General features: G+C 47.1%; 2 protein-coding genes and 1 non-coding gene across 8 annotated transcripts in view; 2 read left to right on the forward strand and 1 right to left on the reverse strand.

Annotated features, from left to right (window-relative positions):
* The window catches only part of VDAC1 (voltage dependent anion channel 1), a 29,503-nt gene extending 4,174 nt beyond the window's left edge, over positions 1-25,329 (reverse strand). The window contains exons 1-7 of one of the 6 annotated variants that reach the window (XM_064595896.1): positions 25,122-25,325; positions 12,286-12,358; positions 11,710-11,759; positions 10,498-10,650; positions 10,353-10,405; positions 3,999-4,226; positions 64-214 (exon numbers count right to left, since the gene is read on the reverse strand). In XM_064595896.1, coding sequence (XP_064451966.1) covers positions 64-214; positions 3,999-4,226; positions 10,353-10,405; positions 10,498-10,650; positions 11,710-11,759; positions 12,286-12,352 — 702 coding nt within the window. In that variant the 5' untranslated portion in view covers positions 12,353-12,358; positions 25,122-25,325. Of the gene's footprint in view, positions 1-63; positions 215-3,998; positions 4,227-10,352; positions 10,406-10,497; positions 10,651-11,709; positions 11,760-12,285; positions 12,359-24,902; positions 25,025-25,121 lie in introns of those variants that run through there. The other 5 variants (XM_064595900.1, XM_045892634.3, XM_064595897.1 and 2 more) reach the window with 5 other exon arrangements.
* Positions 6,496-6,602, forward strand: LOC123836357 (U6 spliceosomal RNA). Its single transcript, XR_006788947.1, has one exon. It is a non-coding gene; the product is annotated as a U6 spliceosomal RNA (small nuclear RNA).
* On the forward strand, positions 18,613-19,442 carry LOC123856438 (transcription factor BTF3). The gene has a single exon (XM_045892644.3). It carries the CDS (start codon positions 18,704-18,706, stop codon positions 19,190-19,192), a length of 489 nt encoding a protein of 162 aa, XP_045748600.1. The 5' UTR covers positions 18,613-18,703; the 3' UTR covers positions 19,193-19,442.
* Positions 25,330-25,626: the final 297 nt, after the last annotated feature.

The following is a 25,626-nucleotide window of genomic DNA, read 5'->3' on the forward strand; positions in this document are numbered from 1 at the left end:
AGAAGGATTCCAACCCCACCATCAGGTGGAGCCTCGGCAACATGTGATTCCATAGGTACTCACCGAGAAGCAGGCATCAGGGTCGATCTGATACTTGGCTGCTATTCCAAAGCGAGTGTTACTATTTCCTGCTGTCCAGGCCAGATTGACAGCGGTCTCTAACTTCTTGTTCACCTTCTGATAAATGGAGCCACCAAATTCTGTCCCATCGTTTCTGCAAACAAGCACAGCACAGATGCTAATCCACCCCCAAAGGCAGGCTGCAGCTGGGCACAGCTGTCCAAGTCTAACAGAGGACAGGGATGCTGTAAATGAACCAAAGTGATCATAAAGCAGGTACCCAAGTAGGGAAAAGTCTGACAGGAATGGAACAGACACCAGCGTTGGGAAGGTTCAGAGAAAGGGAAAGGCTATTTGAACCATCACCAGCAACACCCAAAGGCAGGAAGCTCAGGCTGCATGGAATTTGAAGCTTGCTTCCAAAATATTCTTTAAAATAAAAGCAACGGGGCACCTGGGTGTCTCAGTCAGAGGGGCGTCCAACTCTTGATTTCAATTTAGGGCATGATCTCAGGGTCGTGGGATGGAGCCCCAAGTTGGGCTCCCCTGCTCATAAGGAGTCTGCGTGGGATTCTCTCCCTCTGCCCCTCCCCTGTTCGTACTTTAAATAAATAGATAGATAGATAGATAGATAGATAGATAGATAGATAGATAGATAGATAGATAGATAGATGATAGATAGATAGATAGACAAATAAATAAAAGCAAGTAAGACCTTGAGATTCTCGGGGTTTTTTTCGTTTTTTTGCTGCTGCTACTGCTAATGTTATTACTTTTATAAATGTGTCTATCATAACAATAGTAAGGACACAGAAGCAAATGAGAAGAGAATACAGTCAGAAATGGTAAGAAAGGTTGAGCCACTCGTATTTTTCAGAAGGCAGGTAATAGCCCTTAGCACCACCAGCTGCAGCCACTGCTGTGAAGACACAGTCAAAAGCGACCTGGCCCCGTGGAGGTGCAGTGATGACAAAAGAGCTTAACCTGCAATTCAGACTTGTCCACCTGTGCGAAACCCTTGGCCCGAACTGCCAATATCTCTACAGTTCTGATGCAATGAAAGGAGCTACTTGGTGCATTACAAAATGTCTCTTTCAAAAACAGAATGAAACCCAACTGGGACAAACTCGTTCCTCTCTTCCAAACACACCATATTGACTCCAGCCTCTGGAAATATCCCCTTCCCCTCCTTCACATTCTTAACATGAAACAGTGGCAAAGTTCTGCCTCATCACTTTGGGTGTTTCAAGTAGAAATGTCATCAGAAACTGGTTAAGGCAGAGCCATGTGCTTTGGAATTCAGCAAAGAGCTTAGAACTCACTAATCCAAGGACAAATTGTTGCTGACTCATTACAAACTCCGATCCTCACCAATACACTCTCCCTGAAGTAGATGCTCTATATAAATACATTCTAAATGCTGAAGTTTTCCCCTGAAATTCAACCATATAGACATTGTGCTTCCAATAAGTACAGGTTGAGCCCAGGCAACCCGATTCACAGGGAATCCTAACTTCTTCAGAAAATCTGAGTACACTACAAAATAGCAGCTTGTCACAAAAGATTTTTGAGTGACTTTAGTATAAATGAAATACGAATATTTTGTTGGGTTCACATGTTTGTCCAAAAAGTGTCAGTTTTTTTCAATATATTCTAAAACCAGCAACACTGCCTTCCTGTACTGAGCTCTCAAAACTATAAACCAAGGGAAGTCACTGCTCAAATTCAACTATATGAAGCACAAAGGATGTCTATTACACATCAGGGCCTCCACAAGCACCAGGGCAACCCAGATTAGCTGTGTCAGCTGTTTCTATGCCAGCTAAAAATAAACCATGTACACGTATTAAAAATCAGGTATGTGGGGAAAACAGCTAACAGCCATTGTTATTCCTATAATTGGTGCCAATTTCCAATTCCAAACCAAGAAAGACTTTCCATTTCAGTCAAAACTCTAATTTAAAAAACCCTTCTATTGATTGTGCTGTTTTTCCTGTGACATTTTTATATGTTACCTTTTTTTGAATTTATGTATCTTTTTCTTTTTACTCTTTTGGTGTACATTTCTATGGATTTTAACATATGTACAAGATTTGTGTGACCACCACTAAAATCAGAATACAGAACAATTCCACCACCCCCAAATCTCATACCACCCCTTTGTAGTCACACATTCCCACTCCCAACCCAGGGAAACCCTGGACTGTCCCTCACTATGGTTTTCCTGTGATTTTCTAGTTTTAAAAATTTCAAAAATTATATTAATATCTATTATATTAATTCCGTTATGTTAATTATATTAATTACAGTAGTCCTCCCTTATCTGCAGGAGATATGTTCCAAGACCCCCAGGGGATGCCTTAAACCACAGATAGTACCGAATCCCTATATATACTATGTTTTCTCCTATACATACATCCTTGTGACAAATTTTATAAATTAGACACAGTAAGAAATAAACAACAGTAACTTCTAATTTATTATTTTAATAAAATAGAACAATTAAAACAATATACTGTAATAGAAGATATATGAATGTGGTCTCTCTGTCTCTCAAAATATCTTCTTATACTGTATATACCCTTTTTGGTTTTGTTTTGTTGCTTTTTTGTGGGGGGGGTGCGGGCAGAGGGAGAGAAAGAATCTTTTTTTTTTTTTTAAGATTTTATTTATTTATTTGACAGAGAGAGAGAGAAGGAACACAAGCAGGGGGAGTGGGAGAGGGAGAAGCAGGCTTCCCGCAGAGCAGGGAGCCCAATGTGGGGCTCGATCCCAGGATGCTGGGATTATGACCTGAGTTGAAGGCAGACGCCCAATGACTGAGCCACCCAGGCGACCTGAGAGAAAGAATCTTAAGCAGGCTCCACACCCAGCACAGAGCCCTACATTCACTCAATCTCACGACCCTGAGATCATGACCTGAGTTGAAATCAAGAGTCAGATGCCTAACAGTCTGAGCCACCCAGGCGCCCCCGTATACAACCTTCTTGGGATGATGTGAGATGACCAAATGCCTACATGATGGGATGAAGGTGAGGTGAATGACAGAGACATGACACAGCGCCAGGCTACTACTGACCTTCTGACAATACATCAGAAGGAGGATCATCTACTTCCAGACTGTGGTTGACTGTGGAACTGTCAACTGACATCGTGGAAAGTGAAATGGCAGATACGGGGGAACTACCAGATAAAAATTCCTCAAAAAAGTTTGTAAATGGAAAGGTTACTAGATCTTTAAGAAATCACCTCTTTAGTGACCTCTAGTGGAAAAAAAGAAAATTGGTAAAGTTGTCCCCCACTAGTGCCACAGATTAGTTCCTCACGCCTACGGGAATTTTAGGCTGATGTGCATTTCCATTCGCATAAATCAACAGCACTCCACTTGAACTCCCAAGGTTGATTTACAAGGGGCTCTCTAACCTAATCTGCATTTTTCTCTCCCCTTCACTGTCCTGTCCAGTAATTAATAAACTTTTGCGTGCTATGCCATGTGGAAAAGACACTATGCAACTGAGCTCATCATTCCCTAACTTGTCTCTCAAATCTGCATTTCATTAAGCGCAGCAACCTGACCTCAGGCATCACACAGAGAAAGACAGCAGCACCTTTCCCCGCCATTTTGTTACCAAAACCCAAAGGTGTTCAAATGTCCACAAGAGGACACTAGCAGGGAAGGGACACTCCTCTGGACGGACATCATGCCACTGCTGTAACTGATCAGTCCTTCCATATGTACCAGCGACAACAATGACTGTTTCTGGAACACAAAGAACCTAAGCCACTTCCGGAAATGGGCTGGTGGGAAACAGAAAAATCCCCGCAGGCCATTTGGTTCATCTGATTCCAGCACACTCACTTTAAAGTGATTAAAAATTGAGCTTGGAAAGCAATCTCCCTTCTGCACACACTCACACACCACCCCCACGTACACTTACACGTTAGTGTGGAGCTGGAATTCGTCAGTCTTGTAGCCAACCGCAAAGTTGCTCTGGGTCACTCGAGACTTTGCAGTCTCAAAATTCATCTGGTAGCCAGCCAGCCAGCCTTCATATCCCAGCACCACAGCACCCCGGACTGAAGGACCGGCAATGTCGAAATCCACGTCACAGCCCAGGTTGATGTGCTCCCGCTTATACCCGGTCTTGATTTTAGCATTTTTTTTCCTGAAGGAAAAGAAATTGTATTAAGATCACAAGCTAACTCACCTTGCAACAACCATGCCAAGGAGTGTAAAAAAAATTTGTTTTAAATTCCAGTTTACATGGAGGGATGGGGGACAAAGTCGGGCCCCAGATCTCCCTTATGCAGCTGCTGTACCACTAGCTCTCTAACCAGAATCCAGTCTGCAGAAATGCCACAACAATGAAGTGAGAACAGAGGCAGGAAAAGCTTGGGGAAAAAAAGCGCTAAGTAATTTTCTTTTACTAACCTCTCCCTATGCTTAATGTAATGGCCTACACAGGCATTTATTAGGGAGAATGCCACCATGTAATTATGAAACAGATGTTTCTTCGCTATTCTCCATGTATGAAAAAGATATAGTGTATCTGGGGCGCCTGGGTGGCTCAGTCGTTAAGCGTCTGCCTTCGGCTCAGGTCATGATCCCAGGGTCCTGGGATCGAGTCCCACATTGGGCTCCCTGCTCGGCAGGAAGCCTGCTTCTCGCTCTCCCACTCCCCCTGCTTGTGTTCCTGCTCTCTCTCTGTGTCAAATAAATAAATAAAATCTTCAAAAAAAAAAAAAAAGATATAGTGTATCTGTCATGAAGGTGGCTAAAGAGCAGCTTTTTTTTTTTTTTTTTTAAGATTTTATTTTATTTATTTGACAGAGACAGCGAGAGAGGGAATACAAGCAGGGGGAGTGGGAGAAGGAGAAGCAGGCTTCTGCAGAGCAGGGAGTCCAATGCGGGGCTCAATCCCAGGACCCTGGGATCATGACCTGAGCCGAAGGCAGTCGCTTAATGACTAAGCCACCCAGGCGCCCCAACAGCAGCTTTTAAGGAGATGGTTGCTTTACTTGGTGACTCACTTAGTTAGTAAAGAAAGAAAGAAATACTAGATAGATCCCGTCTAAGTAAATATAACAGATAGCTTTTAATTCAGTATTCATGAGATCCCAGTGAGAGACCTGGATACTGATGTGCAACCTGGGGCCCTGCAGGCATGGGGGCTGGGAAGCCCTGCGAGACAGAACAAGTCCGCAGGTCTTGTCTGCTAATCCCAAATTTGCATATATGACCAGATCAGTGCCTCCTGTGCCTACTGCTCAGGAAAGGTAGGTGAGTCATGTCCCCTGCAAATATATTACCCTGCCTTTACCAAAGGTCAACACGGGAAACAAGACCACGCCTATCAAATAAAATTTAGACTCTTTTATGTTATTCAGCTACAAAATGGACATCCTCCCATAGCAAGGTGCATTCTCAGCAGCGATTGGGATCTACACAGCCTTGTCCATCCCAATCTCATTCACACTGAGATTAAAGCTTCATCCCCAGCACCCAGACTCTGGACTCTAAATACCATTCTCTCCTAAAAGGCACAGTGCCCCTTGAAGAACAGCAGACTACAGGTCAGGACAGGAAATGTGCGAGGTGAGCTTGAAGCATTGATCAAAACTATCAAAGAATACTGGGGTTGGCGCACAATGACTTGAGAGCTAGCCTGAAGAGATTCCTAAGGGCTTCAAACATGAAACAATGAGTTCATCTTTAAGAATAACACCAGCAATGGATTGAAACATAACAAATATGTATAAATCTATGAATTCATTCATACTGACACTTAAAACACACACATCAGTCATCTTCAGAGACTAGAGAACCAAAGTGTTACTTTGAAACAATAAATTAAAAAGGAAGCAAACATTTATTCCACCTTTCCTACACTAACTCTATCTCAAGGTAACCAACAGTTTATGAGAAGTCTCTTTTTATTGAAATATTCTAGCTAATACATGAAGAATGAATGATTAAAGTAGAATTATCACCAATTTATAATCCCTAATGAATGAATTGTGAAGAGCACTAACTTTAACATACAAAGAACAAACCAAGCCTTCTACGTCCAAGTCATGGAAGCATAGAGCTCCACTTATATTTTACCACTACTTTACCAATTCACAGTAAACATGGGGGACAGAGGAACAAGTTAAATGGCACCACAGAGATGCAAACAGCAAAATTTAGTCTATATGTACTCTTACGGGACAAATGATCTAGTTTCAACAAATAAATCCCAAGGGGAGTGGGGAAAGGAGGAGAATCTAAAAATTAAAGAGATTTAAGGAGCCATATGAACTGCAATTCTGCATGGACAATTTTTGATTCTGTAAAAAAAAAAATGAAATCATGTAAATTTGATCAGGCTAGAGATTAATTTTTTACAATGTAATCATATTGTGGTTATACTTTTTTAAAAAGGAATCAATATTGTGCTTGCTTCAGCAGCCCATATGTTAAAATTGAAATGATACAGAGAAGATGAGCATGGCCCCTGCACAAAGATGACATACAAATACGTGAAGCGTTCCATTATCTTTAACTCTAGGGACAAACTGATGGTTATCAGAAGGGAGGGGGGAAAGGGATAGGAGGGCACTTGTCATGATGAGCACCAGGTAATGTATGGAATTGTTGAATCACTATATTGTACACCTGAAACTAATATTAAGACTATATGTTAACTAATTGGAATTAAAATAAAAACTTAAAAATAAAAGAATCCTATCACTTAAAGATGCATATTAAAATATTTACAGATGAAATTATGTGATAACTGTTATTTACTTCAAAATAATCTGATTATGAATGTATAAATAAAACATAATTGGTTATGGGTTGATAATTATTCAAGCTGGGTGATAGGAACATGATGAGGGCTTAACATACTATTCTGCTTTTTTTTTTTTAACTGTTTTCTTTTGTATGTTTGAAATTTTCTATATTAAAAAATTTAAGGTTAAACATTCCAAGTCAATGACAGAATTTCAGACATCATAGCTGAAAATAAAGCAAACACCATTCATAAATGACAGCGACACTTGCAACTTTTGTTCAAGTTGCTTTGCTGCATTTTCTCAAACTTTGAAGGAAAGGAGTAAGAACCAAACAAATTCTCTCTCAACAGGAAAAACTCAAAATAAACCTATTCTGATCTGCCTGCTCTTTGGAGGAAGAAGCCTAGGTTTTGGCTTATCCAATTGGCACCATGCTAGTGGGGTGATTGATGAAAGACAGCTGCTCAGAGGCTGACATTTAGAAAGAGAAGGAGACCAAGAACTATAAAAACCAGACATCTTATAACCACCAGGTAAAAAGCTGCTGCCAACCACAAAGTGTGCTGCCTGTGGCAGGACCTCTGAACAGTGGTGAGCACCAGCCACACCTGACCATTTACACAGTGCCTCCCTTACACTGTTCTCAATGAATTCTGGCAGGAGCACAAAGTCCCCAGAGAATGGACAGTGCTGGGGCAGTGACTCAGGTTTCTCTCCAGGTTCCTACTCCCATGTAACACTCCACACCTTTGGAGTTTTCCCTCTTTCAAATATTATTGGGACTTTTTTTTTTTTTTTTTTTAAGCTATTTCATGGTGCTAACTTGACAAGCACCTGAGCAAGGCATGACTCTGATTTCTGGTTAACAAGCTGGCTTTTTTCTGTGGTGGGTACCCAGAGTGGGTGCTGGTCCGTAGATATCTGAGTCTGCAGCCTCATCCAAAATGTGGTCTATGCTCAGCTCCTTATAGAAGCCAGGATGCTTTCCCAGGCTATCCCCCTTAGTAGCTTTGGAAAGCCAGCTTTCATTTCCAATCTTCATCAAGTCATCCAAAACCTGCCTCAAATGCTCAGGAGCAATATGGATACAACCTTGGTTTCTAAACACCATTCTTGGGGCACCTGGGTGGCTCAGTCGTTAAGCGTCTGCCTTCGGCTAAGGTCATGATCCCAGTGTCCTGGGATTGAGTCCCGCATCGGGCTCCCTGCTCTGTGGGAAGCCTGCTTCTCCCTCTCCCACTCCCCCTGCTTGTGTTCCCTCTCTCGCTGTCTCTCTCTCTGTCAAATAAATAAATAAAATCTTAAAAATAAAAAAATAAATAAACACCATTCTTCAATAAAAGGAACTGAAGCTCCTTGGAGAAATGCCTGATAGCAGGACTAGGGAAGAACAAGCAGAAGATAAGCCTGGTACATCTTCTGAAGTAGAGCTCAAAAGAAATGATAGGGGATTCTAAAAAAAAACACAGGATGTCAACTTAGGCATGCCCAATGGCCATATCTAAAACAAGTGAGTATAAAATATATTATGGTAATGGATTATAACCCACAGAATAAAACAAATGTTGATGGATCCATACTGATATAAATAATTGATTAAATAAATAAATGGAGAAGAAAGAGCTCTCCCTTACAGTAGAATCCCAATTAATAAATGCAGAAGGAATGATGGGAAGAGAAAATCACCATCTGCCAAACAATTATTGCAGGCAAGAATCACCAGTGGATACTAACTTAGTCAAAGGATAAGAAACAGAATATTTGCATAGTCTCAATGTATCTCCCAAGATAAACTTATTTACAAAGAGAAAAATAGCTTCATAGAGAAACCTCGCAAACACCACTTTAATCAAGTGATCAGTTACCGTCACTACTAACGAGGCATACTGACATCCATGCCCTGACATCACGCACCAAGAAAGACACGACACAACATCACTTCTGTGGCTGTGAAAAATGCATAACCTGAGTTTCACCATGAGGAAACATCAGACAAATCCAAATCGAAGGATTCTACAAAATAACTGGCCAATCCTCTTTAACACTGTCAAGGTCAAGAAAGACCAAGAAAGACAAAGAAAGGCTATGTCCCAGATTAGAGGAGACAAAAGAGATTTTAACAATTAAATGTGATCTAGTATCCTGAACTGGATCATGGACCAGAAATAAGACATCAGTAGGAGAACAGACTAGTTAACTGTATGGAAGCCATATAAATTTCCTGGTTCTGATCATTATACTGTAGTCATGTAAGACGTTAACATGAGGAGAAGTTAGGTCTAGGAAATAAGGGAACTCTACACACTACTTGCGCAACATTTTTATGTATGTTAAGTATAAAATTATTTCAAAATAAAAAGTTAAATTAAAAAAATGTTCCTCTTATGTATATTACTGTAGGACCTGGAGACTTCTCTGCAAACCTCCCAAACATAATGGGAAATCCCTTACAAATTCCAAAGTGTGCCATCTCAGGGCAGCAGGCAAAATCCTAGGCAGCAAATTTAAGCATGTGAGCACATCCTCCTGCCTCGCATGGTATCAGAGGGTCTCTATGGGTAACCTCTCCCATCACAGCAGGGTGCCTGGAGGGAAGTAGGCGAGGAAGAATGCAATGCTCCTGCAGGAGAAACTACAGCAGAAATGAGAACAAGAGTAAATCCAACTCCTGCCCAATGGTCTTCACGGCATCCGTAACAAAGTTACAAAAAGACTATAACCTCCAGAGACAGAAGCCCTGTCTGCCCAGTCCCTTGTAGTTACCCACATGCAGTAGAGGCTCTGAACTCAGTAGACCCTTCCTCTGAAAGATATTTGTCAGAAGGGAAGAAAAGAAATAATATGGAATGGCAAAAGATGAAATTCATAAGGCCACTAAATGTACACTTAAAGACTGCTGAGATGGTAAATTTTATGTGTGTATTTTACAATTTTTAAAAACTAACAAATGAAATTCAGTATATGCCCCTGAGCCTGTCAGCAGTATGCAAAACAACCTTCCCCATGTTTAAGAAACCTACTTATCTGAATGGTTAAAAAAAAAAAAAAAAAGTGTGCCCCTTGTAGCCACTTTGAAAAGCACCCAGGAGCTGAGGCAACCAACACACCATCTTGCCTCCTAATGAGCCCAGTAACTGTCAAGCCTAATTGCTTTGTGGCGGGGCGGGGAGGGGGCACAAAGAGCAGCCTCAGGAGCCACCCTACAGTTAGAAGCCACACTCTCTCAGTGCTCCGAAGTAGAAAGCTGGGGAGAGGACCCTCCCAGCCTGAAAACTGGGGGTGGCAACAGTGATCGCTTAGCCCCTGCTTGCAAACCTCACCTGCTACCCTACAGCCTTCGCCATTTGCACTAGCAGGAACCTCACTCCCATGAAACAGCATGATTGGACCCCCAGCCCTATAGCCCTCCACAACTGAGGCTAGGAGAACCACAACGGGCAGCCCAGAGCCTTACTGTAATGCACGGCTGTACGTCCTTGCTTTAAAAAAAAAAGAGAGAGAGAGATTCTTACCCCGTGTTTGGTGAGAAGGATGAATCAAAGGTCAGCTTCAGTCCACGTGCAAGCTGAACGGAAAAGAAATTTGCCAGGTTTAGTCAAAAGGCAGGGAAACAGATGTCAATGAATAAAACTGTGTCTCTTCCCGGGTGACCATTACCTGATCTTCCACAGTGATCTCTGTGCCTAGTGTGTTGTCAGTGTTCCATTTCTCTGTAAACGTCAGACCATATTCGGTCCATCTGTACTTGGTTTCCAGACTGCCCGTCACTTTGGTGGTCTCAGTGTTGGCTGAACCTGAGCTTGTAAATTCCTTTAAAGGAGAGAGAGAGTCACAGCCTGTATGCCAGCAGGACGCCACCCTGAACAGAACGTACGTCCACTTATGTAAGGATGTGTGGGGGCAAAAGCTATTCCTGTAATTCTAGTCAATATTTAAATACAGATGAGGCTAAAGAAGTCTGTTGATTAAAGGACTCTTGGGGAATTCTTTGTCAGGAGACAGCTTCCTTCCTCCCTGGTAATGCTTTAGTCTAGAAAGGAAGGCAATCCCCCTTCCATCCTATTAGAGAGAAAAAGCACTGAGCTAAAGATGACACTGCAGTAAATTAGCCCCAAAACTTCCTCCTTCCCAACAATTGCCACACGCACAATCTATAAGGGACTACTAAAGGGGCGCCTGGGTGGCTCAGTCAGTTAAGCATCCGTCTCTTGGTTTTGGCTCAGGTCATGATCTCAAGGTTGTGAGATAGAGCCCCACCATCTTTGGGCTCTGCTCTCAGTGGGAGTCTGCTTGAGATTCTCTTCCTCACCCTCTGTCCCTCCCCAGCTTGTGCATGCACTCTCTCTCTCTAAAACAAATAAATAAATCTTTAAAAAAAAAAAAAAAAAAGGAACTACTAAGATTTTTTTAAATAATTATGTGGCATTGAAAACAGGTCAATTTTTTTTATTAAAGATTTTTATTTATTTACTTGAGAAAAAGAGAGAGAGCATGCACAAGTGGGGGGAGGGGCAGAGGGAGAAGCAGGCGATACAGGGCTCGATCCCAGGACCCTGGGATGATGACCTGAGCTGAAGTTAGACGCTTAACTGAGCCACCAAGGCGCCCCGAAAACAAGTCAGTTTTAAAATAAGAAACAAGGAAAAATAAAACTGAGGCCTGCCAGTTGAGTATTAAAAGCTGTTAAATTGGGGACCTGTCAGCTGGGTTCCCCTGGACCACCCATCCCATAGAGGATGCAATGAATGTGACAACCACAGCTCTCCATAACGAAAAAGGGCCTTTCATCTGGCTTTGCCACCCAGGACATGGCAGCTATTTACTGATCTACAATAAACACCCATACTCCATGTCGGTCAGACAACTTACCAGTCCATTCTCAGATTTTGTTTTCAAGTCAAGTTTTATTAAGCCAAATCCTAAACAAAGAAGATGGTAACTATTAATAGGTGAAATAACTAACTTGAGAGTAGCATCTCTGCCTCCCTTCTGCTGTTCCAAAATGCCATGAGTGTGTAGGGAGCCCGTTTCCGCAGCTGCCTGCCTACATGTGGAGCTCAGGTGCCACCAAACGGTAGCAGAAAGAAAAGGCACAGCAACCTCCAGGGCCCCACCTGCACTCCCAGCAGAATGTGAGAAAAAGGTACACGACACATGAGCACGTGCCTAAGAATGCGCTACGTTGAGACATCATACTCTACCACAACGGCCCACACAGAGCTGCTCCCGCCCGTGGGAGAGAAAATCAAAATGTCCGCTTGTCTAGAGTAATTCACGAGCCTGCCCCTACCGGGTGCACAAACCAAAACTACTTTACTAGCCATAGAAAGCTTGTCTTATTTTCCCTAACATGAAAGTTCTAAGAGCTGACTGACCCGCGTCTCTCAAAATGTGATGGGTCAAATCCCAAACATGCCAACCCAGCCTGTGAACTGAAACACTCACCATAACCCTTGGTGAAGACATCCCTGGCAGATTTGCCAAGATCAGCATACGTGGGAGGCACAGCCATCTTCTGCTACAATAAAAGAATCACCAGAAGAAATACATCAGTCATTAGGGAAATTAGTTTTCCATCAATAAAAATTATTAGCTATAATTAACAACCAATAAAAACCATCGGCGCAGAGTTCCAGGTGTGCACAGGGAAGCCTTACTACCTCGTGCTTCTCCTTGTATCCAGAGGTTGACATACCTAATAAGTTTTTGCTGATAGCCGATCAGCCTGCCTTTAGATCTCTTCTCCTTGGCATCCCCAGGACCGAGTACAAGCTCAGAATATAGCAAGAATCAGTTAATATTTGCTGAACGAATTGTCAAAGACACATTCCCATGAGCCAACTACTTAGTGAACTGCAAGACTCTTGCCAATAAAACATATCTTCTTACAAAATGTCGGCTGCTATGACATTAAATGCACTGAAGAGATATCAGAGCTTTTTCAGGCCAAACTATTTTCCATACGGTTCTGATTTCATTCATTCAACAAAATATTTACAGAGTACCTACTATGTGCCAAAATGAATGTAACTTTTCAAAAAAACTTTGCATTTCAGGGGAACACATTTTTTGAGTATCATATTCCTCACAGAGACTAGAGTAAAACCAAACAATTAGGCAACTCTTCACCTGGAAGGAAACGAAACTACACACACCCCTGAAAATTTAATGTAAACAAACATTTGTTGAGCTGCAATGGGACTTTATTTTTAAAACCAACTATCAGAGAGGCGCCTGGGTGGCTCAGTCTGTTGAGCATCTGCCTTTGGCTCAGGTCATGGTCCCAGGGTCCTGGGATCAAATCCCACATTGGGCCCCTTGCTGAGCAGGGAGGCTGCTTCTCCCTCTGCCCCTCCCCCTGCTCATGCTTTCTCTCTCTCTCTCAAATAAGTAAATAAAATATTTTAGGGGCACCTGGGTGACTCAGTTGGTTAAGCGCCTGCCTTCAGCTCAGGTCATGATCCCAGGGTCCTGGGATCGAGCCCCACATCGGGCTTCCTGCTCAGCGGGAAGCCTGCTTCTCCCTCTCCCACTCCCCCTGCTTGTGTTCCTTCTCTCGCTGTCTCTCTCTGTCAAATAAATAAAATCTTTAAAAAAATAAAATTAAATAAATAAATAAACAAACAAAACCATCAGGGGCACCTGGTGGCTCGGTTGAGCGCCCAACTCTTGATCTTGGCTCAGGCCATGATCTCAAGGTCGTGAGATGGAGCTCTATGTTCAGCACGGAGTCTGCTTCTCTCCCTCTCCCTCAGCCCCTCCCCCTCCCCCTGCTCTCCTGTGCTCTTTTCTCTTTATAAAATAAATAAATAAATCTTTAAAACCAACTATCAAAGTACTACTTGAAATTGTTGCATATCACTAAGTCAATCAACAAGCATTTGTTAAACACCTCAGTGTTCAAGGAAGGTGAGTAATTCAAATAGTCCTTGCCCTAAGGCTTTGCTTTGACGTATTACAACACAGAATTAAAATCCTAATCCAGGGCAGCACACACAGTGTGCTCCATCCAGGAGGAGAGAAGCCATGACAAAACAACTATCGCCTACATCTTCTCCATTTCCAGAATCATTAGCTTCAATTAGCAGAAATTCAATAAACCCACAGATGGTTCCATTAATTTTTAAAATACAGTTATACCGGGGCACCTGGGTGGCTCAGTCATTAAGCGTCTGCCTTCGGCTCAGGTCATGATCCCAGGGTCCTGGGATGGAGCCCAGCATCGGGCTCCCTGCTCCGCAGGAAGCCTGCTTCTCCCTCTCCCACTCCCCCTGCTTGTGTTCCCTCTCTCGCTGTGTCTCTGTCAAATAAATAAAATCTTTAGAAATAAAACAAAATACAGTTATACCTAAATTGCCAAACTGAATCTGCATATACCCCATCTGAAGTCACATATGTATGTATTCACACAAATAAACACCTGCATGGCATGTTCCCGGTAAGTAGAACCCAATGAAAAGTGGTTCAAGTGACCCCAGGGGGACAGTATCCCAAATGGAAGCCGCACTGCTGACCTAACCTTCCAAGACACTGCAAGAAGCCCACAGAAGCAATGAGTACACTAGAAAATAAACAACTGGGGTGCCTGGGTGGCTCAGTTGGTTAAGCATCTGCCTTCGGCTCAGGTCATGATCCCAGGGTCCTGGGATTGAGTCCCACATCGGGCTCCCTGCTCTTTGGGAAGCCTGCTTCTCCCTCTCCCGCTCCCCCTGCTTGTGTTCCCTCTCTCGCTGTGTCTCTCTCTGTCAAATAAATAATAATAAAATCTTTAAAAAGAAAGAAAGAAAATAAACAACTCTAAACTTCCACCATTTTAAATTATAAAATTGTGGTCCAAGTCCTATTTTACTTTTTGCAGAGGTTTTGCTAATTCTGCCTCAGCGCACTTTTGTGTCAGCGCAGAGCGGAGAGAAGCAGCCAGTGAGCTGTTGACGCTATCCTATTTTTGTTGCTCTTGTTATTTCTTGCACATGATCAAGCCAGAACCAAGGATAGCTCAGTCCGCATTAGGGTCAGGGCACGAAGAACATGGGGAAAGATTCACTTTAGGCTGTCCCCATTGGCTGTTTCAGGTCTGGGGACTCCCCTCTCCTGACCTGTTCCCCTCCCACCCCAAACAAACCTCACAGACACACCCACCCCGGGGACAGACCAGGAAGCCATCCACCAGGTCCTCCAGAACAGAATACCACCAGCCTAAGGCATATGTTCTGGCCGCAGACGGCCTGGTACCTCCCAGGAGAAGCAACTGACACAACTCTGTGTCAAAGGCTGAGCTAATGCAGTCCTGAGGAAATCTGCACAACATCTCAGCGAAGGGCCCACAACATTCTCCACCCCAAGCAATGCTAACAGGAATCGGTGAACTGAGCACCCCTCTTCAGTGCTGCCCTTCCCCAGCTGGCCACAAATTCAGCCCCAGGGTGAGGGGAAGAGCAGCACGATGGCAGTATCTCCCGGTGAGCTAAGACCTCCCTGTACCTCAGGCACCAGGGCCTTTCCCAAGCACCCTCTGCTGGCTCTAGGGCCCACCTCACCAGACAGGAGCAGCTTTCATATCTGGGCTGGTCTGTCCCTCAGGAAAAAGGCAGATCACTCATCATTTAATGCTCCCCCAAATACCCTCGCTCATCACTAAGCCCCAAAACCGAACAAGCAAAACCACCTGTCAAAAAAACAAAAACAAAAACCAACACACTCCACTGCCAGCAAACGTCACCCTAAAGTACCTGGCCATTCAAGAGATTACCATCTAAGGACAAGGGAATTGGGCCCGCAGAGGGAGCTTGGATAAGGCCAGGTTCTCCGTGTGGCTCCCGCTCAGCACCCCGCAGGGAAGATGCACAACCACCACCCGATGAGTGGGGAGCCAAACCCACTCCTGGACCTGAGGAAACCCCCACCAAGGAAGGCAAGAGGATGACTGCCCCTTCACTAAAGGCCCCCAAATGCTGTGCAAATGTAGCTTCCCCCCTGCTTTTGGTGCAGTCTTCTGCTCTCCCCACCCAGTCTCCTTCTGCATTTTTTTTAAGATTGATTGATTGATTGATTGATTGATTTGACAGAGAGAGACACAGCGAGAGAGGGAACACAAGCAGGGGGAGTGGGAGAGGGAGAAGCAGGCTTCCTGCGGAGCAGGGAGCCCAATGCAGGGCTCGATCCCAGGACCCTGGGATCATGACCTGAGCCGAAGGCAGACGCTTAATGACTGAGCCACCCAGGAGCCCCTCCTTCTGCATTTATCTGAGAATTGAGGCAAGGCCCGAGGCAATCTGTCTCTGAGCTCAGCTTTCTTACAACTGCCAACAGCACCCAGGAAATGCCCATTTTTACACAGTTCTCAGCATCCACTGCAAAAACAATTTTAGTGTAGAAATAAAGATTCCCATTCATGGTTTCTCTGGCCGGGACCAGAGGGAAGAGAGCTTGGCATCCTGCTTTCTCACGTAACCTCCTGCCTGTGCTGAGGCTGAACGCTGGCCCCAACCCCTACCTCCACCCAGATCAGCTCCAAATCGCTCACCATCTGTCTCTGCGGCATCCACCCCATGTGCCTTCAGAAGCCCGGCCTCCAGAGGCTGAGCACAAAGCGGGGCACTCTGATATAGGAAGGCAGGCAGCCAGGCCTGGACAGATGGGAATCAGAAGGCTGCCTGGGAAAGGCAGGAACCCATTTGTCTTCAAGGCAGAGCCTGGCAGCCTGGTTCCGGAGGATACATGGGACACAAGGGATGGACAGGACTGGGCTGAGCAGACCCGCCCCCAGTCACTGATGACTTTGAGAAAGCCAGTAAGTCACGGTAGGAGACAGGAGTCCGTGGTATCCCTCCACAGCCTGCTAGCCTACCTACCCACCCATACCCTGGCTGACCTTGAACCCTGGCTTGATTATGCAAGCTCCATTCCAGCTGAGGAATGAAAATCCAGCCCATACTGGGAGCTCGAAGGGTGGAGATAGTATATCGCCCAGCGTGGCCTGCATAACACTTATGTAACCTCCGCCTTGGGGAGACTCATCAGTAGCCTGGTAGTGACAGCGGCTCTGCTTCCAGCGCCCCCACCACTCCCCCAGTGCACACCTACCCCCAAATCACACCCTTGAACTCAAAGCATCCCAGAGCCTGTCATGCCTAAATTTATCCAAAATATGTAAAAAGCTGACAGATGACAAGCCCTGGCACGTAGCAGATATTCAATATAAATGTCTGTTTAATGAGTAATGTGCAAGGAGCATGAAAGTATTTTTACAGTAGGAGGAAAAAAAATAGAAACTTAGTATCTGACAAGAGGGTTTAAGTAAATGACAATGTAGCCAGGCAGTAGGCTCTCGCTTCGCAGGAAAGTTGCAGCCCGACCAGGGATTGGGGGTGGAGACACCCACAACCAGCACCCTCCACCCCCACCATGGCCTAAGGAGAGCTCAGTTCCGGCTGAGGAGACCCAAGTGCCTTCAGAAGTGATGACTGCCACTTCTGACTTCAGAACAAGGCGTGGACTTTATTCTAAGGGCCTCAGGGAGCCACTCTAGAGTGAATGACACATCTGTGTTTGAGAGGCTCACTCAAACAGATTGGTAAAAACGTAAATGAAAACATCCACCATTGGTGTGGAAAATGGTCACTCCCGCTCACGCCAAGTGTTAAGTACTTTGTACAGTACAGCCCCTTTGGAGACAGCTGCTGGCCAGTGCCTAAGTGGGCATACGTTAACCTAGTGGCAATTCTACTGCTAGGAACCCACCCAAGGCACCCAAAGATGTATACATGAGGATGCTCACTGCAGCATTATTTATCATTTTTTCTTAAGATTTTATTTATTCATTTGAGAGAGAGAGAGAGAATGAGAGAGCATGAGAGGGGGAAGGGTCAGAGGGAGAAGCAGGCTCCCGGCTGAGCAGGGAGCCAGATGTGGGATGAGTCCCGGGACTCCAGGACTCCAGGATCATGACCTGAGTCTAAAGCAGTCACTTAACCAACTGAGCCACCCAGGCTCCCCCGCAGCATTATTTATGGCCACATAAGCCAAAAGCAACCTAAATGGCCAACAGGGAAATGAATGAATAAAATTAGAATACTTGCAAACTAAGGAGTATCCCGTGGTAATCAAAAAGAATGAGATGGATTTATGCATGGTGGCAAAGAAAGCTATCTTTGATACACAGTTGACCCTTGGACGACAAATCTACTTATATGCGGATTTTTTTCAACAAATTCAGTGTAGTACTGTAAATGTATTTTCTCTTCCTTATGATTTTCTTAATATTTTTTCTCTAGCTTAGTCTACAATAATATAACATATATTACATACAAAATATGCGTTAATTGACTATACATTACCCGGAAGGCTTCTGGTCAACAGTAGGCTATCAGTAGTTAAATTTGGGGGGAGTCAAAAGTCATACAAGGATTTTCGACTGCGTGGAGGGTAAGCATCCCTAACCCCCATGCTGCTCAAGGGCCAGCTGTAGTTAAATGAAAAAAGCAAGTCACAGACAATGTGTAATTCCCTGTTATTAGAGGAAAACCCTTTTACATGCACGTCTGTATGTTCATACATTCGCAAATGATGGAAAAGCTGTAAGCCCATCTGTAAATTGTGGCTGCCTGGGAACTGCTTGGAAAGGAAAGGGGGTTTACAGAGGGAGTGGAGTTAAAATAGGATTTTCAGTGTTTATTCCACTTCATTATTTAAGTTGTTGGTATATACTGGTAATTTTTTTTGAGGGCAGAAAACTAAAAAATCCAACCAATGGAGCTGCCATCTTGCGTCCCTGCATGTGTGCTCCTTATCTCAGCTGGTCCGCCCGAGACCCCCTGAGCGCCAACCCTATTCCCCCGCGCGGTCCCATTTCCGCTCCAACAAGATGAAAGAAACTATCATGAACCAGGAGAAACTCGCCAAACTGCAAGCACAAGTGCGCATTGGTGGGAAAGGAACTGCTTGCCGAAAGAAGAAGGTGGTTCATAGAACGGCTATAGCAGATGATAAAAAACTTCAGTTCTCCTTAAAGAAGGGAGGGGTAAACAATATCTCTGGTATTGAAGAAGTGAATATGTTCACAAACCAAGGAACAGTGATCCACTTTAACAACCCCAAAGTTCAGGCGTCGCTGGCCGCGAACACTTTCACCATCACAGGCCATGCTGAGACAAAGCAGCTGACAGAAATGCTACCCAGTATCTTAAACCAACTTGGTGCAGACAGTCTGACTAGTTTAAGAAGACTGGCTGAAGCTCTGCCCAAACAATCTGTGGATGGAAAAGCACCACTTGCTACCGGAGAGGATGATGATGATGAAGTTCCAGATCTTGTGGAGAATTTTGATGAAGCTTCCAAGAATGAAGCAAACTGAATTGAGTCAACTTCTGAAGAACATAAAACTTGAAGAAGTTACTGGGAGCTGCTATTTTATATTATGACTGCTTTTTAAAATTTTGTTTGTGGATCTGATAAAATCTAGATCTCTAATATTTTTAAGCCCAAGCCCCTTGGACACTGCAGCTCTTTTCAGTTTTTGCTTACACACAATTCATTCTTTGCAGCTAGTTAAGCTGAAGAAGCCTGGGAATAAAGTTTGAAACAAGGTTAATAAAGTTCTTTGCCTAGGAAAAAAAAAAAAATCCAACCAATGTGTGTGAAACTGAGCTATGCTGCCTTCACCACACTGCAGTAAACCCCGTCCTAAAAGGCTCTTGCAGTGCAGATGCCAAAAGGAAAAGCCATGTGGAAAGTATCTATCCTAGTTCCAAGAACGGTTCAAACTACACTGAGATGGCAGGGCTAACAGGCAAGGCCTAGAGGGGGCACATTCTATTCTCAGGTGACCAGGAGGCAGGAGGAAGAGAGGATCCCCTAATTTTAGCGTACATGAGAATCGCCTGAGCCACTTGTCCAAAAGCCTCCTTCCCTCCCTCTCGGCCTTTCCCAGCCTAACCAACAGGCAGCACAGCACTTTTGTTTGCACAGGACTTAAGGATCCAGGCGCCTAACGACCAGTGCAGTGGCCGACGCAGGGAGCAGGGTAGCCTTAAGCTCAGTCAGGAGACTCAACCCAATGGGTTGAGAGACACCACCTTCAAGGGCAAAGGTACAACAGGGCTAGGACCTAAACCCCAGGAGCCTCCCTGCCACAGCATTTCCCAGCCCATCTGGGTGCCCAGGCCACGGGGTACGGTGACTAGAAGGAGCTATAAGCCTGGCGGAGGTTCCATCTGCACCAGCCTGTACTAGCTGTGTAACTCTGGACAAGCATCTGATAAAATTAGACTCCCAGGGTCTCATTTTGCTCATCTATAAAACGGGGCTAACAATAGTGCCTTTCTACCAGAATTACCGCAAAGATTAAGTAAGTTAGGTAGGAAGAGCACATGGGAATGTCTGGCACACAGTGAGCACTCCGTAAACAGCAGTGCTAATCATAATCCATTATTCTGGATATTCTTTTTTTTTTTAAGTACTTTATTTATTCATTTGTCAGAGACAAAGAGAGCACAAGCAGGGAGAGCACAAGCAGAGGGAGAAGCAGGCTCCACGCTGAGCAAGGAGCCCGATGGGGGACTCGATCCCAGGACCCCGGGGTCATGACCTGAGCCAAAGGCAGATGCTTAACTGACTGAGCCACCCAGCTGTCCCTATTCTGGATATTCCTTGTTTGCCCCTCCAGATCCACTTTCCACCTCCATCCTGCTCTATGCCCCAAGAGCTGATCATTATGGACTGCTAGCAAAGGCTATGGCTGGTTCTGGTCAACAGGAGGTACCAGAAGAAGATGGGAGAGCTAGGCCGGGGTACTCATTCCCCAAGCTCCCTCCCTGCTGGGGCTCAGGTGGGCACTGACTACTTTCTAAGGCCACAGCTCCTGCCAAGGGGCCCCGTCCAGGTTCCAAAAGACCCAGAGTGGGGGGTGGGGGGGCACACATCACTTGTCAGGTACTCCACACTGTGCTCACAACTTTGCAAATGATCCCTTCATTATGCTTTCTTTGATTACCGCACGTAAGTGTGCACCTGATTCCTGCAAGGACCCTGACCAATATAGTAATCACCTCCATCACCATCACCATCCTGAATTTCCCTTAGAAAGGGAATATTGTAGGAAAGCCTTTGGTTCTGCTGTTTCTCTTAACAGCATTAGAGGTGGTTTGTCTGAGCAGAACTAGGCCAGCATATAGGAGGAGCATCAGACCAGCCAGGGATTAGAATCAGAGCACCTCCCCCTAACTCTGGGGACCAGGAAAAGCAAGTTCCCCAGTAGAAGGCCAGCCCAGCTCTGAAAGCCAATATATTGGGCCAACACCATGAGAAGCCTCCCCACAGACCCCCATCCCACACTTTCTCACGAAAAAGGCAGGCCCTGGTTAGGTCTACAGGATGCTGGCAAAGCCAACGTCCTGCGCTCTGGTAGCAAGTCTGTGTTCCCAGTGCAGCTGTCCTTCCCTCCCACTCCACGACAGTCTCACACCGGGCAGCCCAGCTTCCTAGGCTTGCTTCTATTTTAAAACACTCTGGGAGGTAGGCCACCACCAGCAAAGCCTTCAGTAAGAAGCTTCAAGACAATGTAACTGACTTGGGGGCACCCTGCCTGCCTCCCCACCCATCAAGGGAAGAAAAGCCTGGACTGGCAGGCAGCATGCCAAGGTCTGAGTCCCAGGCGCACCCAGGGCTCCTTCCTGGCCTCAGACTCCCCAAGTTCCCTGGAGCCTCGCTACCTGGCTTGACCCAGTGGGGTTAAAATAGACAGTGCTTGCGCAGGTAGATTTGGGAGTCAAGCAGCCCTGAGTTCCAATACCACTCCACAACTCTCTAGATATGTGACCTGGGCAAGACAAGTCTCACTTTTCTTCAGCTCTAATATGGGGAAAGAGTACCTGTCTCAGCATCACTGTGAGAACTGAATTAGGCTGTTAACATAAAATACTTAATACAGTGAATGGTACCTGGGAGGCATGCAACCACCACAGATAGTATTTTGTTAGAGGTTTACATTTTATATATTTCTTATTATAATTACCGGTGCTATGCAAGTTATCAAAAGGTCACCCTCAACCACAGGGTCCAGAGTCCTCCCTGACCACAATGAGGTACTGTTTAGCTGAATATTCTCCAGGTAAGTCCTAGAACGCCTCCTACCTCATTCCAGGAAAAGCTGACCTTTCTCCTGATAGACACCCAGGGTCACTGTCCTTGCAACGAAGAGGGGTGACTCCACTGACTGCAATCCACTGACAGCTAGCCTACACCCAGCCAGACACATGTTCACTCTGATCAGCGTGAAAGAAGAACACTCCCCGGCTGAACAGCAAATTCTACCCTATTAGCTCATCACAGTGGCCCCTTGGTATGCTACCTCGGTGTGAAACTGCCAGCCCTGGGTCCCAACTCTGTGCTCAAGCCTCCTGACCCATGAAAAGGAAACAATAGTACCTCTCTCCCAAGGTTTGTAGGATGGTGGATTCAACATCACAGAACGTATGTTAATCCCCCAGGAGGGTGCTGAGCAGGCTTTCAAGTGAGAACGACTGTTTTGATGATGATGATCACACAGTGGAGAAACTGAGGAACAAGACAGTGACTTGACCTGTACTAGATCCAGTGGCTCACGTCAGAGACGTGTTGTGAACTCAATCTGTGCTCCAAGACTCTCTCCAGCACAGTTCTGGGTAAAGGGCATAGATACCCAATCACCCACACCCCCCGAGAGCAAGCAGTCAAAAGGAGGAAGGTGCCCAGGCCCAGCTAAGGATCCCACTGGTCACATTTCCTCAGTGGCTACCAGAGGAGTCTGTAAGAAGTCCAAGGCCACAGACCCTCTGAGTACCCTGAGGGGCTGCCTGCAGGCTTGGGCTGGCTCTCAACCACAGACAGACATGCTTCTCTCAGTCACCACCAACAAAGAGGTCAGGCCATGAGAAATTCCACCAAAGGCAAAGTGAACTGCAATGCCTTGGGAGCATCCTACCGGGAAAGGTGAGGGTCAATGACCAGCTTGAAGGGTACTGCCCACATCTGCCTAGTGCCCATCAGGACCAGCAGCCCACGGCAACTCCTTACTGTATGGTCCCCCTAAGCCACTGCATGTGTGTCTACAGATAGCCCTGCTTATAGAATGGAAGACAGAAATAAAGCTAAGTAATCAACTGACAGCAGGGTCAACCATTTTACTCTGGACAACTCCAGTGCTGAAGTTACCAAACCACCCACCATCAGAGAGGGGGGAAAAGCACGAGGCCCAAAACTTTAGCAGAATCCCATTCACCTGGGTCACCCTCCCCCGCAGGCCCAGAAACACAGTCCTACAGGTTTCCCACAGGACGTGAAAAAGTCACAGAATTAAGGTAACATGTTTAAAGCAGTTATTTCAAATTAGGAAACCGTTCCGCCTCTCAGCGCTCTAGGGCTGTACATTCCACTGCAGCTCTTGAAACATGTGTGACTCTCGCTAAGCAAGGCTATTTTCTGGAAGTGAGTGAGATGTGCGTACCCCTTAGAAAGGATGTCCAAGAACAAGAGACTATGGTCTGGGCCTGCAGCCACTACATATGCCCATTCAATAATTTCACAAATACTTAATGAGCACCTACTATAAGCCATGTGCTACAATGCTAAAAACTATCCTTCTATCAGGAAGGGTGAGTTGCCTCTTGGATAAAAAGCAAGAGTGCATTTACCCCCAAAGACCCTTCTCAAGTACCTACTATGCGCCAAGTGGCCCCACCCCACGCACTGAAAAAAAGCTGCATAGGGCTTAAGCCTAATCCTGTAGACCTCAGTCCAGAACTGGGGTGGAGAAACAAGGCTAGCCCTGGGCAGTCTGCCCTGGCCTTGCCAACTGAGTGTTAGGCAAAGGAGGGGTCCATTCCCTATCTCCCCCAGAGAGGTGAGGCTGGTCAAGGACTAGGCTTCCCTCAGGTCAAACAGGGCTAGGCTTCCCTCAGCTCCGCACCCACACGCAACTTCCTGCTTCAGCCTGACCTTGTCTGTCTATAAACTTACAGGATTTTTCCTGAATTATCCTGAAAATTAATCAATGCCTGGCACACAAGTGTTTAATAATAATGTTTAAAATAACAGTGGCTGTTTATGTTTATTGAACCCTTTCCAGAACACCACGTGGAGTAAAAATGGTGTGCAGAGGATGGGCTAAATCCTCCCCCAAAAGCCTCAAGGCTGTCAAGGTTTCTACCCAAGGCTCTGAGTTAACCAACTCATTTCATTCTTCCCAAAAACCCAACGAAGGAGAGCTACAATTACTCCTATTCCACAGAAGAGAAAACCCAGGCCTGGTATCGTCCCGGCTGTGTGACCTTGGACAAGTCACTGGGACTGCAGCCCTGAAATCCAAGGGCCCTGAACCAGTTCCGTGAAAGCGCCGCCATACTCGGTGAATGAATGAGCAAAGGCACCGGGAATCCCTCCTAGGGCCAAGGAGGCCACATCCGCTCCCCGCGGGCGTCCTCTCCGAGGCCTAGCCTACGGCCCAGGGCCCAGCGGCCTAGGTCGACTCTCGGCCTCCGGTTCCGCCCCGTGAGGAGCTGGCACCCGCGGACAAGTGCTGGGCGCCAGCTTCCCTGGGCGCGGACCAGACAGGCCGGACAGGGCGCGTGGGGCTGGGAGCGAAGGGCCACGGCCGTCGCAGGAACCCATCCCCGCGGCGACAGCATGGCCGCAGGGGTCCGCGGGCCAAGCCCGGCGAGCGTGGGTGGCAGGCGGTCCCCCGCCCGGCCCGCGCTGGCGGGATCCGGGGCCAGAGGGCGCCGCCAGGAAAGGTCACCTAGACCCGCAGCCGGCCTGGCCTTCCGCCCGCAGGGCCCCCTGCAGGCTGGAGTCGCTGCCGCAGGCGCCCCCCGGACGTCCGGCCTCCCGCTCCCCCGCCCGAGCCCGCTCTGCCGCCGGCCCGCGCGGCCTGCGTGCCAGCCGCCGACCGGCCAGGCCCGGGCGGGTGCTGCCGCTCCCGCTCCCTCCCTGGGCCCGGCCCTCGGCCCCTCGCCCACGCCCGCTTCCCCGCACCGCCTCCCCGCTCAGCTTCGCCGGGCCGAGCGCGGACCCGGGGCCGAGGCGCCTACCTCAGAGGCGGTGGCGGCGGGCCGAGCGGCGGCTTCCGCGGGGGCTGCGGCGAGCGGAACCGAGCGGGCTGCCGGGCCGAGGGCGGGCCGGCGCGGACGGCGGCGGCGCGACCCGCCCCGCCCCCGCGCGCCGGGACCGGCGAGCTCCGCCCCCGAGCCCGCCCCGGACCCCGACGAGGCCTGGCCCGGGGCCCCAGCCCGTGCGGGCCGCGCCCTTACCTCCCTGCGCTCTCAGCGCCCGCCGCGGGTGCGCGTGCCCACCGGGTGTGCGGGCCCGCGACGGGGACGAGGCGGCGTGAGGGCTGACGTTCGCAAGCCGTGTGCGTGCGCGGGGACACGCGTGCCGGCCGCCCGCGCGGGCCAGTCGTGGCTGGAAATCCTCCGGGTCGAAGCTGGCGTGGAGGCGGGAGGGTCTTCCGGTTCGCTGGGCGGTGGCCGGGAAGGGGGGGCGGTCCGGCGCTAACGGAAGACGCGCGGGATCCCGGGCCCGCATCCTGACCTGGGGGCTGGGGGACAGTCGCCCTGCCCCGGGAGATGATGCGGCGAGCGGTGCTGGGCCAGCGCCTAGCCCGGGTGGCCTGGGTGACCCCCGGGACCCCTACCCGGGCAAAGCCCGCACGGGATGTTAAATGGGGCTCTGTGCTCCTGGGGGTAGTCCCAGGCCTGGCTGGGGGACTGGGCGCCCGGGCTGGCGCGGATACGAAGGAGAGGCCACGACTGTCGC

This window comes from Mirounga angustirostris, unplaced genomic scaffold (genome assembly GCF_029215605.1).
Source record: "Mirounga angustirostris isolate CCGP_5_RB_7025 unplaced genomic scaffold, mMirAng1.0.hap1 SCAF_7, whole genome shotgun sequence".
NCBI lineage: Eukaryota > Metazoa > Chordata > Mammalia > Carnivora > Phocidae > Mirounga > Mirounga angustirostris.

What these genes read in the sequence shown, in the direction of transcription:
- LOC123856438 (XM_045892644.3), top strand. Translation starts at nt 18,704, where the DNA reads ATGAAAGAAACTATCATGAACCAGGAGAAACTCGCCAAACTGCAAGCA.